This window comes from Oncorhynchus gorbuscha, linkage group LG04, assembly GCF_021184085.1.
Source record: "Oncorhynchus gorbuscha isolate QuinsamMale2020 ecotype Even-year linkage group LG04, OgorEven_v1.0, whole genome shotgun sequence".
In the NCBI taxonomy this organism is placed as follows: domain Eukaryota; kingdom Metazoa; phylum Chordata; class Actinopteri; order Salmoniformes; family Salmonidae; genus Oncorhynchus; species Oncorhynchus gorbuscha.
Window position 1 is genome coordinate 26,653,350 of NC_060176.1, and position 15,386 is coordinate 26,668,735.

General features: G+C 39.4%; 1 protein-coding gene across 2 annotated transcripts; it reads right to left on the reverse strand.

Moving 5' to 3' along the window:
* Nucleotides 1-1,849: 1,849 nt before the first annotated feature.
* Nucleotides 1,850-15,385, reverse strand: fbxo3 (F-box protein 3). Of its 2 annotated transcripts, none has more exons than XM_046345135.1 (11): nt 15,243-15,385; nt 11,099-11,188; nt 10,618-10,781; nt 10,051-10,165; nt 9,706-9,910; nt 8,709-8,754; nt 8,140-8,224; nt 4,137-4,259; nt 3,897-4,012; nt 3,487-3,677; nt 1,850-3,270 (listed from the first exon to the last, which is right to left on the reverse strand). In XM_046345135.1, exons 1-11 carry the CDS (start codon nt 15,332-15,334, stop codon nt 3,139-3,141), a joined length of 1,359 nt encoding a protein of 452 aa, XP_046201091.1. In that variant the 5' UTR covers nt 15,335-15,385; the 3' UTR covers nt 1,850-3,138. The 2 variants fall into 2 exon arrangements, with proteins under 2 accessions (XP_046201091.1, XP_046201090.1); XM_046345134.1 differs by having other exon boundaries at nt 1,850-3,273.
* Between the last annotated feature and the right edge of the window lies 1 nt (nt 15,386).

A 15,386-nucleotide genomic window follows, 5' to 3' on the forward strand; every position in this document is an offset into this window, starting at 1 on the left:
AGTATTCACACCCCTGAGTCGTGTGAATGTTAAAATCACCTTTGGGAGTGATTACAGCTGTGAGTCTTTCTGGGTAAGTCTCTAATATTTGCACACCTGGATTGTACAATATTTGCACATTATTTTTGCACTGTCAAATTGGTTGTTGATCATTGCTAGACAGCCATTTCCAAGTCTTGCCATAGATTTTCAAGGCTATTTAAGTCAAAGCAGTAACTAGTCCACTCAGGAACATTCAATGTCATCTTGGTAACCAACACCAGTGTAGATTTGGCCTTGCATTTTAGGTTATTGTCCTGTTGAAAGGTGAATTTGTCTCTCAGTGTCTGTTGGAAAGCAGACTGAACCAGGTTTTCCTCTAGGATTTTGCTTGTGTTTAGCTCTATGCCATTTCTTTTTATCCTAAAAAAAACTCCCTAGTCCTTGCCGATGACAAGCACACCCAAAACATGATGCAGCCACCACCTACTTGAAAATATAAGAGTGGTACACAGTGATGTGTTTGCCCCAAACATAACTCTTTGTATTCAGGACAAAGTTCATTTCTTTGTCACATTTTTTGCAGATTTACTTTAGTGCCTAATTGCAAACAGGATGCATGTTATAGAATATGTGTTATTCTGTACAAGCTTCCTTCTTTTCACTCTGTCAATTAGGTTAGTATTGTGGAGTAACTATACTGAACAAAAATATAAAACGCAGAATGTAAAGAGTTGGCCCCATGTTTCATGAGCCGAAATAAAATATCCCAGAAATGTTCCATACGCACAAAATGTTTCTCTTGAAATGTGTGCACAGATTTGTTTACATCCCTTTTAGTGGGCATTTCTCCTCCAAGATAATCCAGCCAACTGACAGGTGTTGCATATCAAGAAGCTGATCAAACAATATGATCATTACACAGGGGCACCTTGTGTTGGGGACAATAAAAGGCCACTCTAAAATGTGCAGTTTTGTCACACAACACAGATGTTTTGAGGGAGCGAGCCATTGTCATGCTGACTGCAAGAATATCCACTAGAGCTGTTGCCAGATAATTTATCTACCATAACTTTAGAGAATTTGGCAGTACGTCCAACCGGTCTCACAACCGCAGATCGGTCTGTAATAAAACCCCTTTGTGGGGAAAAACTAATACTGATTGGCTGGGCCTGGCTCCCCAGTGGGTGGATTTATGCCCTCCCAGGCCCACCCATTGCTGCGCCCCTGCCCAGTCATGTGAAACCCATAGATTAGGGCCTAATGAGATGTCCTTATAAGAACTATAACGCAGTACAATTGCTTAAATTGTTGCATTTTGGGTTTATATTTTTGTTCAGTATACTATCTTGTTGATCCATCCTTAGTGTTCTCCTATTGCAGCCATTACACTCTAACTGTTTTAAAGTCACCATTGGCCTAATGGTGTAATCCCAGAGCGGTTTCCTTCCTCTCCGGCAACTGAGTAAGGAAGGACACCTGTATATTTCTAGTGACTGGATGTATTGATACACCATCCAAAGTGTAATTAATAACTTGACCATGCTCAAAGGGATATTAAACATCTGCTTTTCTTTAAAAAAAAATTACCCAACAGGTGCCCTTCTTTGCGAGGCATTGGAAAATCTCCCTGGTCTTTGTGGTTGAATCTGTGTGACTTTCACTGCTCAACCGAGGGACCTTACAAATAATTGTATGTGTGGGGTACAGAGATGAGGTAGTTATTCAAAAATCATGTTAAACACTATTATTGCACAGAGTGAGTCCATGCAACTTATGTGACTTGTTAAGCAAATCACTTACAAATTTACTCCTGAACCTATTTAGGCTTGCCATAACAAAGGGGTTGAATACTTATTGACTCAAGACATTTCAGCTTTTCATTTTTAATTAACTTGTAAACATTTCTAAAAACATAATTCAATTTTGACATTGTGGTATTACGTGTAGGCCAGGGACACAAAATCTCAAATTATTCAATTTTAAAATTCAGGCTGTAACACAAAATGTGGAAAAAGTAAATGGGTGGGAATATTTTCTGAAGGCACTGTACATAAAGTGCATTCATTTGTAAACAGCAAAACAGATATGTATAGAAATATTCTCAAATAAAAAGGTGAAATTCTGTACTGTTGCCTCATATAAAACACTTGATGTCAAATTGAAAATGCTGGAGTAGAACCAAATTCACTAATTGTAGCTTCACTGTCCAAATAAATACAGAGGGGTGTGATGCTGTAGCTCATTGTTCAAACATTCAGATTTCTATGAGAAACTGCACACTGATTGGCTGCTTTACTAAACAGTTGTTTGTTTCTGCAGACTTTCAAAGGATCATAGTCATAATCACATTGCAATTAATAAAATATGATATGCATTAATGCATGACAGAGATAATGCATGACAGAGTCAAGCCCACATTAACATGTTCCTGAATATCGATTAGATATACAGACAGCATCCAATGTAGCACAACAGCTTTGATGTGGGCTTCTCTTTGTCATTGTTGTTAGCATATGCAAACATCCCAGCTTTTATGAGTTGTGTGTTTCCATATAATTCCTTGTTTTTTTGTTGGTTTGAAAACCACTGGCAGTGACCATCTCTGATTAAGATCATCATAGTTACACATTTTTTACACTGCTGCAGAAACAGCTGCAATGTAAAAATAAGTCATTTTTGATGATGCATTGACAATACATCCACAGTGGACCTGTAGAGATGCTGTGGCTTTTTATACAAGGAATATGACTACACACACACACTACATACGCCAAGGAAAAAAGTGAATACTCAGGATTTAGACCAATCTACACTTTAGCTCTATGCACTAGGCAGCCAGCTAGAGAATGAACAATGTTACTATTGAAAAAGAGGTGACAACCCTGCTCTCAATAGACAATGTCCAGTTCCAGATCGCTCCATTGTTGAAAAAAAAGAAAACAAACAATGGAGCGATCTGGGATTTACATGGGAGGGCATATTGCAGAGGCTGTGGTAGTATCTCATCGAGCTGGGGTGGAAAAATTCACACAGGGCAATGACTATCAGCCAATGGTAAATACAGCTTTACAAACAAAAACAAAATTTACTCTTATGTAACTGTGAAAGTCCTTCCTAGCCCCTTTCCTAATTGAGTCCTGTGGTGAGAAAAGTGTATCAGATGTGGCGTGGGCATCGTCCCCCTGGGGCTGCCATATTAATGCCTCGAAGCTCACCCTCATTATGGTCATCGGTGTCTGACGAGTTGTCTTCGTTAAAAGATGCACTTGAAACATCCCTTGCCGATCCCTGCTGATGGGGGGGAGCAAATATTAAACCAAGTTCTTGTTTCAAATCTTTACCATTTGTTGTATTACCAAAAATGGACAAATAAAAAGACCAACAAAACATTTTAATTTGAATAACCCTAACCTAAAAGTTGGCCCTGATCATTGATTTACCAAGTTTCTTAAAACTGAATCCAATTGTTACTCATCTCCATCTCATAAACCATAAAACACTTACCGACCGTACAATTGACTCACGGAACGGAGGGCAAACCATGTGAAAGCGGGGGATGCAGACGTCGAAGATCTCCTCTTTGTTCTTGAGGCGGTGGAAGGTGTAGTGGCCTTCCATGTACTCTGAGGTAGTAGAGAAGGTCGTGCAGCTGGCGTACTCATGTACTTTACCCGGAGTCATCACCGGGAACTCTCCTGCAGACAATGTCATGTGGTTAGTATATCTCTTGCATAAATTACACATGAAATGTTAACTTATTTAATTAGTATAACATGACAATTACATTAGTAATCTGTTAGCTGTAAATCATTCTTTGATCATAACAGGTTTTTGCCCTCTGCTACCAAATGGAGACAATTAAGAATGAAACATTATGGTAAGTCTACGGAATCCTCTCTAGTCTAGTCACCTACCAACAACGCCTGGCCCACGGACCTCCTCCACGTTGCCATTAGCATTGGTGATCTTCCAATAACGACTGTCCAGTTGGCAAGCATTCTCAGGGAGGGCATCCTTTGCCATTTCAATCCTGAGGGTAGAATTTAATGCATAAGGTTAGGGGAAGTTATGACAGGTGTATTATGATCCATTTACACATTTATCTTTTTAAAATCATCATCAGGAGCTGAAATCAGTAGGTGAAATAGTGGTACCTGATCCGATAGGTGAAGAAGAAATGTGGAGGATGCACGGAGCTAAGCTCCGGTAAGAAAGAGGTAGACACTGAAACAGTAATATCCCCCGTGGTGGCAACACACTGTTTATCATGGACGTACCTGTGAATAGTGAAAAAGCTTATTAAACCTTCAAAATCCGTTGGAAGCCTTGCTTTGAATGTTTGTTAACCACATATTAGGGTTGTCCCGACCCAACCAAAATCTTGGTCGACCAAGAGTTGTCTGTTCATTCGACCAATCGATTGGCCAACATTTTTTTTACGTGTATTTTTCCATATATAGACACATCCTATGTGTTTTAATCGAATCAACTACAGTGCATTCGGGGCTCCTGAGTGGCGCAGCGGTCTAAGGCACTGCATCTCAGTGCTAGAGGCGTCACTACATACCTATATCACAACCGGCCAAGATTTGGAGTCCCATGAGGCGGCACACAACTGGCCCAGCGTCGTCTGGGTTTGGCCGGGGTAGGCCGTCATTGTAAATAAGAATTTGTTCTTAACTGACTTGCCTAGTTAAATAAATAAAATGTTCAGACCCCTTGACTTTTTCCACATTTTGTTACATTAGACTTATTCTAAAATGGATTACACATTTTCCCCTCACCAATGTGCACACAATACCCCATAATGACAAAGCAATAACAGGTTTGACATTTTTGAAAATGTATTAAAAAATAAAACAGAAATCCGTAAGTTTACATACACCTTAGTCAAATACATTTAAACTCGGTTTTTCACAATTCCTGACATTTAATCCTAGTAAAAATTCCCCGTTTTAGGTCAGTTAGGATCACCACATTATTTTAAGAATGTAAAATGTCAGAGTAATAGTAGAAAATATTTATTTCAGCTTTTATTTCTTTCATCACATTCCCAGTGGGTCAGAAGTTTACATACTCATTTAGTATTTGCTAGCATTGCCTTTCAAACGGATAAATTGGGTCAAACGTTCCAGGTAACCTTCCACAAGCTTCCCACAAAAAGTTGGGTGAATTTTGGCCCATTCCTCCTGACAGAGCTGGTGCAACTGAGTCAAGTTTGTAGGTCGCCTTGCTCGCACACACTTTTTCCAGTTCTGCCCACAAATGTTCTATAGGATTGAGGTCAGAGCTTTGTGATGGCTACTCCAGTATCTTGACTTTGTTGTCCTTAAGCCATTTTGCCACAACCTTGGAAGTATGCTTGTTTGTTTCCCCCTGAGGTCTTGGCTGATTTATTTTGATTTTCCCATGATGTCAAGCAAAGAGGCACTGAGTTTGAAGATAGGCCTTGAAATACATCCACAGGTACACCTCCAATTGACTCACATGATGCCAATTAGCCTATCAGATGCTACTAAAGACATTACATAATTTTCTGGAATTTTCCAAGCTGTTTTAAAGGCACAGTCAACTTAGTGTATATAAACTATTGACCCACTGGAATTGTGAAATAATCTGTTTGTAAACAATTGTTGGAAAAATTACTTGTGTCATGCACAAAGTAGATGTCCTAACCGCCTTGCCAAAACTACAGTTGAAGTCAGAAGTTTACATTCACTTAGGTTGGAGTCATTAAAACACTCCACAAATGTCTTGTTAACAAACTATAGTTTTGGCAAGGCGGTTAGGACATCTACTTCGTGTGAATGACAAGTAATTATTCCAACAATTGTTTACAACCTCCTCTGCAGCACTCAGCACACACCAATCAGGCCTTCGTGGTAGAGTGGCCAGACGGAAGCCACTCCTCAGTAAAAAGGCACATGACAGCCCATTGGAGTTTGCCAAAAGGAAACAAGATTCTCTGGTCTGATGAAACCAAGACTGAACTTTTTTGGCCTGAATGCCAAGCGTCGCGCCTGGAGGAAACCTGGCACCATCCCTACGGTGAAGCATTGTGGTGGCAGCATCATGCTGTGGGGATGTTTTTCAGCCTAAGTAAGTTATGGTATGAAGACTAAACAGGATACGCTCTTAGGCCTAAAAATCAAATGGTGGTTATACAAGTCTATGATAATAGATGATAATGACATTACATGGAGCATTATTATAATGATCAATAATATAATTTGAACAGTGTAAACAATAAATTATAAACAATACCAGATATGCTGTTATGACAAAATTAAGTATAAAGCCTTTATTACAGCAAAGCAAAGATTAAAAACAGACAAATTTGTGAAATTGTTTACTTGACATGTCATTGCGTGATGCTTGGTGCTCATGGAATCAGTAGGCTATTAAACAAACAAACAAACAGGCAACAGAAGCAGGATCTGTCTTATTTCTGTAGATATACAATACCAGTCAAAAGTTTGGACACACCTACTCATTTAAGGGTTTTTTCTTTATTTTGACTATTTTCCACATTGTAGAATAATAGGGAAGACATCAACACCATGAAATAACACATATGGAATTATGTAGTAACCAAAAACGTGTTAAATCTAAAATGTATTTTTGTCTTCAAAGTAGCCACCCTTTGCCTTGACAGCCTTGCACACACTTGGAATTCTCTCAACCAGCTTCATGACGTAGTCACCTGGAATGCATTTAAATTAACAGGTGTGCCTGGTTAAAAGTTAATTTGTGGAATTTCCTTCCTTCCCAATGCTCTTGAGCCAATCAGTTGTGTTGTGACAAGGTAGGGGTGGTATACAGAAGATAGCCCTATTTGGTAGAACACCAAGTCTATATTATGGCAAGAACATCTCAAATAAGCAAAGAGAAACGACAGTCCATCATTACTTTAAGGAAAATGTCAAGAACCTTGAACGTTTCTTCAAGTGCAGCTGCAAAAACCATCAAGCGCTATGATGAATCTGGCTCTCATGAGGACCGTCTCAGGAATGGAAGACCCAGAGTTACCTCTGCTGCAGAGGATAAGTTCATTACAGTTACCAGCCTCAAGAGGTTGCAGCCCAAATAAAAGCCACAGAGTTCAAGTAACAGACACATCTCAACATCAACTGTTCAGAGGAGACTGCGTGAATCAGGCCTTCATGGTCAAATTGTGGAAAACACTTCTAAAGGAAACCAACAAGAAGGGACTTGCTTGGGCCAAGAAACACAAGCAATTGACATTAGACCAGTGGAAATCTGTCCTTTGGTCTGAAGAGTGCACATTTTTTTATTTTTGGTTCCAACCGCTGTCTTTGTGAGATGCAGAGTAGGTGAACGGATGATGTTCGCATGCATGGTTCCCACCGTGAAGCATGGAGGAGGCGAAATTATGGTGCTTTGCTGGTGACACGGTCTGATTTATTTAGATTTTAAGGCACACTTAACCAGCATGGCTACCACAGCATTCTGCAGCAATACGCCATCCCATCTGGTTTGTGCTTAGTGGGACTATCATTTGTTTTTCAACAGGACAATGACGCAACACACCTCCAGCCTGTGTATTTGACCAAGAAGGGAGAGTGATGGAGTGCTGCATCAGATGACATGGCCTCCACAAGCACCCGAATTTAACCCAATTGAGATTTTTGAGATAAGGTGGACCACAGAGTGAAGGAAAAGCAGCCAACAAGTGCTCAGCATATGTGGGAACTCCAAGACTGTTGGAAAAGCATTCCAGGTGAAGCTGGTTACGAGAATGCCAAGAGTCTGCAAAGCTGTCATCAAGGCAAAGGGTGCCTACTTTTTAGATTCTCAAATATAAAATATATTTATTTGTTAAACACTTTTTTTGGTTACTACATGATTCCATGTGTTATTTCATAGTTTGTCTTCACTATTATTCTACAATGTAGAAAATAGTAAAAATAAAAACCCTTGAATTAGTAGGTGTGTCCAAACTTTTGACTGGTACTGTATATCTTTTTTTTGCTACTGCTCGACTAAATAAATCTTGGTCGACCAACAGCCTATCGACCAAACAATCGACCAGTCGACGACATGGGGTCAGCCTTACTACATATTGCCATAATGAACTACAACCTTCCTGCATGTGCCTGTTAGGTATTCCAGAAAGGGAAAGTTAATGGAGGTTACCTGAAGATCTGATCCCGGATGATGGGGTATTCTCCTGTTACCACATTATGGACGTATGAGGTAAACCACTCAGTAAAGCTGGACCCTAAAGTGAGAAATTAGAGTAAGAGGAAGCAAAATAATGAGAAAGTGTGAGACACTGCATTAGAAGTTCAAACCCATATGTTGAGGAACTAACACATTGAATATCAATAAATATTAATTTAGCAAATAAACCAGAGTTCCATTTTTTAATTCATCGTAAATAAGAATTTATTCTTAACTGACTTGCCTAGATAAATAAAGGTTAATTAAATGATTCCATTCATGGAGTGTTGTGTTGTATTTATTTATATTTGAAGAATGGGAGCAGTGCCTTCCTGTTTAAGTAAGATTGGGGAGAGATTAACTGGGCGCTGCATCCTCTGTACCTTGAACAAATCCAAGAAGTGCATAATAACCTAGTTGTTAAGCATCCAAATAAAAGTTTACAATGGCTCAACTTGCAGTGAGATGTTGCAATGAAACATTTTCACACAACCTAACTGAAATATTTGTATAACATGTAACAAACTAATAGCTCATCATACCTGTGATGAACATGTCAATTGCAGATGGATCTTGTGCCATTTGATCCTATAATAGAAAAATCCTATTAGTCATCCATTAGTCAGTGGTGTAAAGTACTTAAGTAAAAATTGTTTAAAGTACTACTTAAGAAGTTTTGAGCTATCTGTACTTTACTATATATATTTTTGACAACTTTTACTCCACTACGTTCCTAAAGAAAATAATGTACTTTTTACTCCATACATTTTTCCTGACACCCAAAAGTACTCGTTATATTTCGAATGCTTAGCAGGACAGGAAAATTGTCAAATTCACAAACGTATCAAGAGAACATCCCTGGTCATCCCTACTGCCTCTGATCTGGCGGACTCACTAAACACAAATGCTTTGTTTGTAAATTATGTCTGAGTGTTGGTGTGTCCCAGGCTATCCTTAAATTTAAAAATAAAAATTGTGCTCTCTGGTTTGCTTAATATATGGAATGTGAAATTATTTATACTTTATTTATTTTTTTATACTTAAGTATATCTTAAGATATTTATAATTTTACCCAAGTATTATTTTACTGGGTGACTTTTACTCGAGTCATTTTCTATTACGATATCTTTACTTTTACTCAAGTATGACAATTGGGTACTTTTTCCACCACTGCCATTAGTTAAATTCCATTATTCAACATTATCTCCTGCCTGTGGTGAGATACCATAGCTAGAAAAGGGCTGCCCCCAGTGGCAAAGAGTTGTCCTTGCCCCAGACAAGTTATGAAACGTAAACACTGAAAGCTGTTTGCAACTGACGTGGTGAGATAGCTAGAAAATGGCTCCCCCCAGTTGCAATGGGTTATATCTGTCCCAAATACTGAAAGTTATATAACACTCAAATTAAGGAGTGGTTTATTATTACTAAGCGATGCTACCCACCTCCTTATTCTTTTCATCCTTAACCTGTGTGTGAGAATAAAAGGCTGTCCCCCAGTTGTAATTGGGGAGGGGGCCGGGGTCTCATATGAAAACTGACCGGGCAGTGGTAGAAGATCTCGCTGCGGCTGCGGCCCTCAGTGCCCTCCAGGGCCATGTATTGGCTGAGGCCTGTGTGGAAGCAGAAGGTGAGGGGCAAACACTGCCTCATGCCCTTGCGCTGCTGAAAGCCACCTGCTGCCGTTTCAATATCCAGCAGGTCCTCTGAGCGGTAGTGGTTAGACAGGGCCATACTTCCCATTAACCTGGAAGAAAATAGGGGTAGATCATTTTTACCATAAGTATACTTTTATGTAAATTTGTTCATGTAAATTCATCTTATTCAGCTCAGCAGCACAAAAAAATAAATAGACAAACAATTATTTGAATTGATGAATTCTCATACCCAGGAACGACCAGCTTCTGCCCATTGTGTATCCGGTATGAGCACCGATAGTCATTTGAAAGCTTGCAACAAATCTGGGCCTCAATGCCATCCAGCTCTTCCTCCTTTGCTCCCTCTGCTCAGGGGAAATCATAAAATGACTTAGGCAAGGTATGGATTTTCTATCCAATACATTTGGAAATCCATCAACATATTGGTTGAAGGTTAAGATCATTTTCTACTTTTTTTACATAACCTTTATTTAACTAGGCAAGTCAGTTAAGAACAAAACCTTATTTACAATGACGGCCTAGGAACAGTGGGATAACTGTCTTGTTCAGGGGCAGTACGACAGATTTTTTACCTTGTCAGCTCGGGGATTCGATCTAGCAACCTTTCGGTTAGTGTCCCAACGCTCTAACTGGGCTACCTGCCGCCCCAGTAAGGCCTAATGGTTCCATTGAACCATAACATTTAACATAACATTTAAGTCATTTAGCAGACGCTCTTATCCAGAGCGACTTACAAACCATCCCACAGCTATCAAATCCCCTAAAGTGGTGATGTGTATTCCTTGTGGAGGTTTACCTTTGAGAGAGGCAATCATCCTGGGGCACTGCTGATCAAGGTATCTCTTCAGGTCATCCCAGGCTTTCTTCAGGGTGCCATAGTGATCAATGTAACGACCCAAGTCAGTATAGAACTCTCGGAAGAGTTCCTTCCAGGTTTGAACCTTCTGAGTTTTGTCTGACCTGCTCAACAACAACAAAATATTTAGCTTAATAAAACATATCTGTATCATTTCCGTTTGCAAAATAAACACATTCAATACAAACATTCCTAATTATTACATCAAATAAGAGATGAAAAGAATGTTGGTCCAAGCCATTTTGAATCCTTTTCAATTTGAAACGTTTTTATGTGAATGTTTTGCTGTTAACTTCCTCTGGTTTGTGGTGAAGAGTAACTACAACTCTACTCTTTGCTAGACAAGATTCTCATACACAGGCTTTACACTGTCCATAGGCTGATGAAATCCATGTTTTTTGTTGTTGATCAACAGACTTACTCAGTTAAGAGCCAATGTTTCAAACAGAGGCCTTTCCATAATGGGTTGTGACCGGAAAGCTCGTTGAGTCGTCTACTCACAAAACTGCAACTATGGATAGAAAATAAAAAAAGTTATTGCTAGTTAGCAGGTTCTTTACATGAATTTCGGTATATCAGGATGTGATGGTGTGATACCTGTAGAAATTCAATCAGCTGACAGCTAGCTAGCTCAAATTAGCTGTTACAGTTGAAGACAGAAGTTTACATAAACCTCAGACAAAAATATTTAAAAACTCAGTATTTCATCATTCCTGACATTTAATGCATGTAAAAATGTCCTGTCTTAGGTCAGCTAGGGTCACCACTTTATTTTAGAAATATAAAATGTCAGAATAATAGCAGAGAATGATTTATTTCAGCTTTTATCACATTCCCAGTGGGTCAGAAGTTTACATACACTCAATTAGTATTTGGTAGAATTACCTTTAAATTATTTAACTTGGGTCTAACGTTTCAGGTAGCCTTCCACAAGCTTCCCACAATAAGTTGGGTGAATTTTGCCCCAACCCTCCTGACAGAGCTGGTGAAACTGACCAGGTTTGTATGGCCTCCTTGCTCGCACACACTTTTTCAGTTCTGCCCACAAATTCTCCATAGGATTGAGGTCGGGGCTTTGTGATGGCCACTCCAGTAGCTTGACTTTGTTGTCCTTAAGCCATTTTGTCACAACTTTGGAAGTATGCTTGGGGTCATTGCCATTTGGAAGACCCATTTGCGACCAAGCTTTAAGTTCCTGCCTGACTGATGTCTTGAGATGTTGCTTCAATATATCCACATCATTTTCCAACCTCATGATGCCATCTATTTTGTGAAGTGCGCCAATCCCTCCTGCAGCAAAGCACCCCCACAACATGATGCTGCCACCTTCACAGTTGGGATGGTGTTCTTTGGCTTGCCACTTTCCCCCTTTTTCCTCCAAACATAAAGATGGTCATTATGACCAAACAGTTATATTTTTGTTTCATCACACCAGAGGACATTTCTCAAAAAAGTATGATCTTTGTCCCCATGTGCAGTTGCATCTAAACTTCTGACCCACTGGAATTGTGATACAGTGAATTATAAATTAAATAATCTGTCTGTAAACAATTGTTGGAAAAATTACTTGTCATGCACAAAGTAGATGTCCTAACTGACTTGCCAAAACCAAAGTTTGTCAACAAGAAATGTGTGGAGTGGTTGAAAAACGAGTTTTAATGACTCCAACCTAAGTGTATGTAAACTTCCGACTTCAACTGTATAAGACGGCAAAGCTAGCTTGCTATTTATACTAGCTAGCCAATTTCTCTTGAAAATCACACTTCATACAGGGAAGAATAATTTGAGGCTTATAAAATCAATAGATCCAGGTTAGCATTAGCTAGCTCGGACGCTAATAGTCTGGCAAATAAGTAGCTCTCAAGAACCCAAGGTGTATACCAAACATTATCGATATACTGTAAAGATACATGTCTCTCCGCCCTAACCTTCTTGCCCTTTGTGCTGTTTTCTGTGCCCTATAATGTTTGTACTATGTTGTGCTGCTGCCATGTTGTGTTGCTACCATGTTGCTACCATGTGCTGCTGCCGAGCTATGTTGTTGTCTTATGGCTCTCTTTATGTAGTGTTGCGTTGTCTCTTAATAATAATAATATATGCCATTTAGCAGACGCTTTTATCCAAAGCGACTTACAGTCATGTGTGCATACATTCTACGTATGGGTGTCTACTGTGTGCTGATGATCTGGTGCTCCTGTCACCAACCAAGGAGGGCCTACAGCAGCACCTAGATGTTCTACACAGATTCTGTCAGACCTGGGCCCTGACAGTAAATCCCAGTAAGACAAAAATAATGGTGTTCCAAAAAAGGTCCAGTCGCCAGGAACACAAAATACAAATTCCATCTCGACACCGTTGCCCTAGAGCACACAAAAAACTTTTCCTACCTCGGCCTAAACATCAGTGCCACAGGTCACTTCCACAAAGCTGTGAACGATCTGAGAGACAAGGCAAGAAGGGCCTTCTATGCCATCAAAAGGAACATCAAATTTGCTCTTGTCATGATGTGTGTTTTGTCCTCATAAATATATACTTTTTTTTTTATCCCAACCCCCGTCCCCGCAGGAGGCCTTTTGGTAGGCCGTCATTGTAAATAAGAATTTGTTCTTAACTGACTTGCCTAGTTAAATAAAAAATAAAAAACAATATCCACAAAGCGGCACTGCAGGCTGTAAAGCTCCAGCCTATCGTTTCCGCCTGTTTTCAATGGAGATGCTATGTTACTAGCCTCATGTCATGAATATGCATTGCCATTCTGATATAAAGTGTTCTCAAAGTTGCCCGGATGTAAATGTCTTCCTTATATCAATACACTCCGTAACAACATAGGCATTACCAAACTTCTATTCGATCAAATAAATCTCACAGAACAAATAAGCCATACATTTTTTTGATGACCAAATTTGACACTCTCTCATTGACCTCCATACAAAAACACCTTGCTTGGTGGGCGAAACTAAAAAACACCACCCGCTGGAGGGACAAAGATTTTCAGCCGAGTTGGGCCTCTCTTCATCTTTGGGTATACCCAGATTACAGCCTGCACCCCTTGGGTTCTCAGCTCATGGTACTGATCACAGTTGACTCCCTCATGAACTATAATCCCTGCTCTCCGTTCAATACCGACGGTCTGTCTAAACGCAAATACACCTCACTAGCGAGAAGGTATTGTAAACTTTTGGAACTTAACTTTCATACTAGTGAGAAATAATCTTTAAAATACAAAATATACACTTAGGGTCTGCAGTTTTTCATGTAAATTAATCTTATTCAGCTGCACAAAAAACAAATCTAGACAAATAATTATTTAGATTCAAGTACTCTCATACCCAGGAACGACCAACTTCTGCCCATTGTGGTTGTTTTCTGTCATGCTGTCTTTAAAGCAAGTACAAGAAACGGTAGATATGTTCTATGTGCTATTTCTATGATTCCTCTTCCTAAATTTCGTTTTTGAGTCTTTTACATTCGGTTTTGTACACCAGGTTCAAACAGCTGAAAAAACAATATTGTTTGGTTATTGAAAATATATTTCACAGCGGTTTAGATTGTACAATGATTCTCAACACTATGCATTGCTTTGTCATATAAACAAAACTATTTGCAACCAGGAAATGGCGGAGCGATTTCTGCATATCGCACCTTTAAGTTCCAAATGTTTCGAAAATTGTATCCCGTGCTGGGCTCTTTTTGTTTATACAGAGCATTTGTGTACAGCGTCGGAGCGTCTACAGGCGGCAGACAGCTTTGGGAATAGACGCGGTATAATGTCTAATAACATTTACAGTCTAATTTGAATGGGATAGCGGAGAAGTAACATTAGCTAGCTACAACAACAAGGCATCTGAAACCAAAACAAACCATTATGCTGCTTTAATATCAAAGTGGGAAGGTGGTAATTATCAGCTGTGAAGTCATAAAAACAAGTTGGCTGCATTCAAGTGCTTTGAACTCGTTGAGAAACACTGATTGGCTGATGGCCAACAAGCCCAATCAACTTAAAGTAGAGCTATCATGCTTGTAAACAAATTAGTGTTAAAAAAACATAGCTATTTATTTTTTATAAATAATACATGTTACTGCCAAAAATGCTGTTATCTAGGTCATTTCTTAGTAGGTGACGTCAGGGGTCAGCACATGGATGATAGACATTTCCCATTAGTAATTACCAGTTGGAGGGGCGTTAAAGTGGATTCTTTATGCAACTACTAAATACCACCTTCCCACTTGGTTAGGAACGCAGCATTAGCCTAGCTACTAGCCAACCCTAGCTAGCGACGGTAAATTAGCTCACGGCTAATTGAAAGTTACATTTTTATGCAATAAATATAACTGCAACTGTCATATTGAATAAGAGTAATGACCAAACAATCAGGAAAGATAACACAGTGTCATGCAATAGCAAGCTAGCTAGTAAACAAAAGTGAATTATTTGCTTAGCTAACATCTTGAGAACGCTAACTATAGCCAGCTTCTGTAGCTAAGCATAGCTCTATTACGCAACATAAACTCGCATGGTATTTTGTGCACAGGCATTTATCCCTCCTGAAGCGTGTTATACATACCTGATCAAATCTCTAAAGTCAAGAAAGGATAACATTAACAGCAAAGGATCGGAGGGTAAATTGTTCAAGCTTAGCTCCATGGACGCTGCCATTTTGGAACCTGGAGTTTCGCTTCAAGTCCCGCCCCATCTATTGTGACAGAGT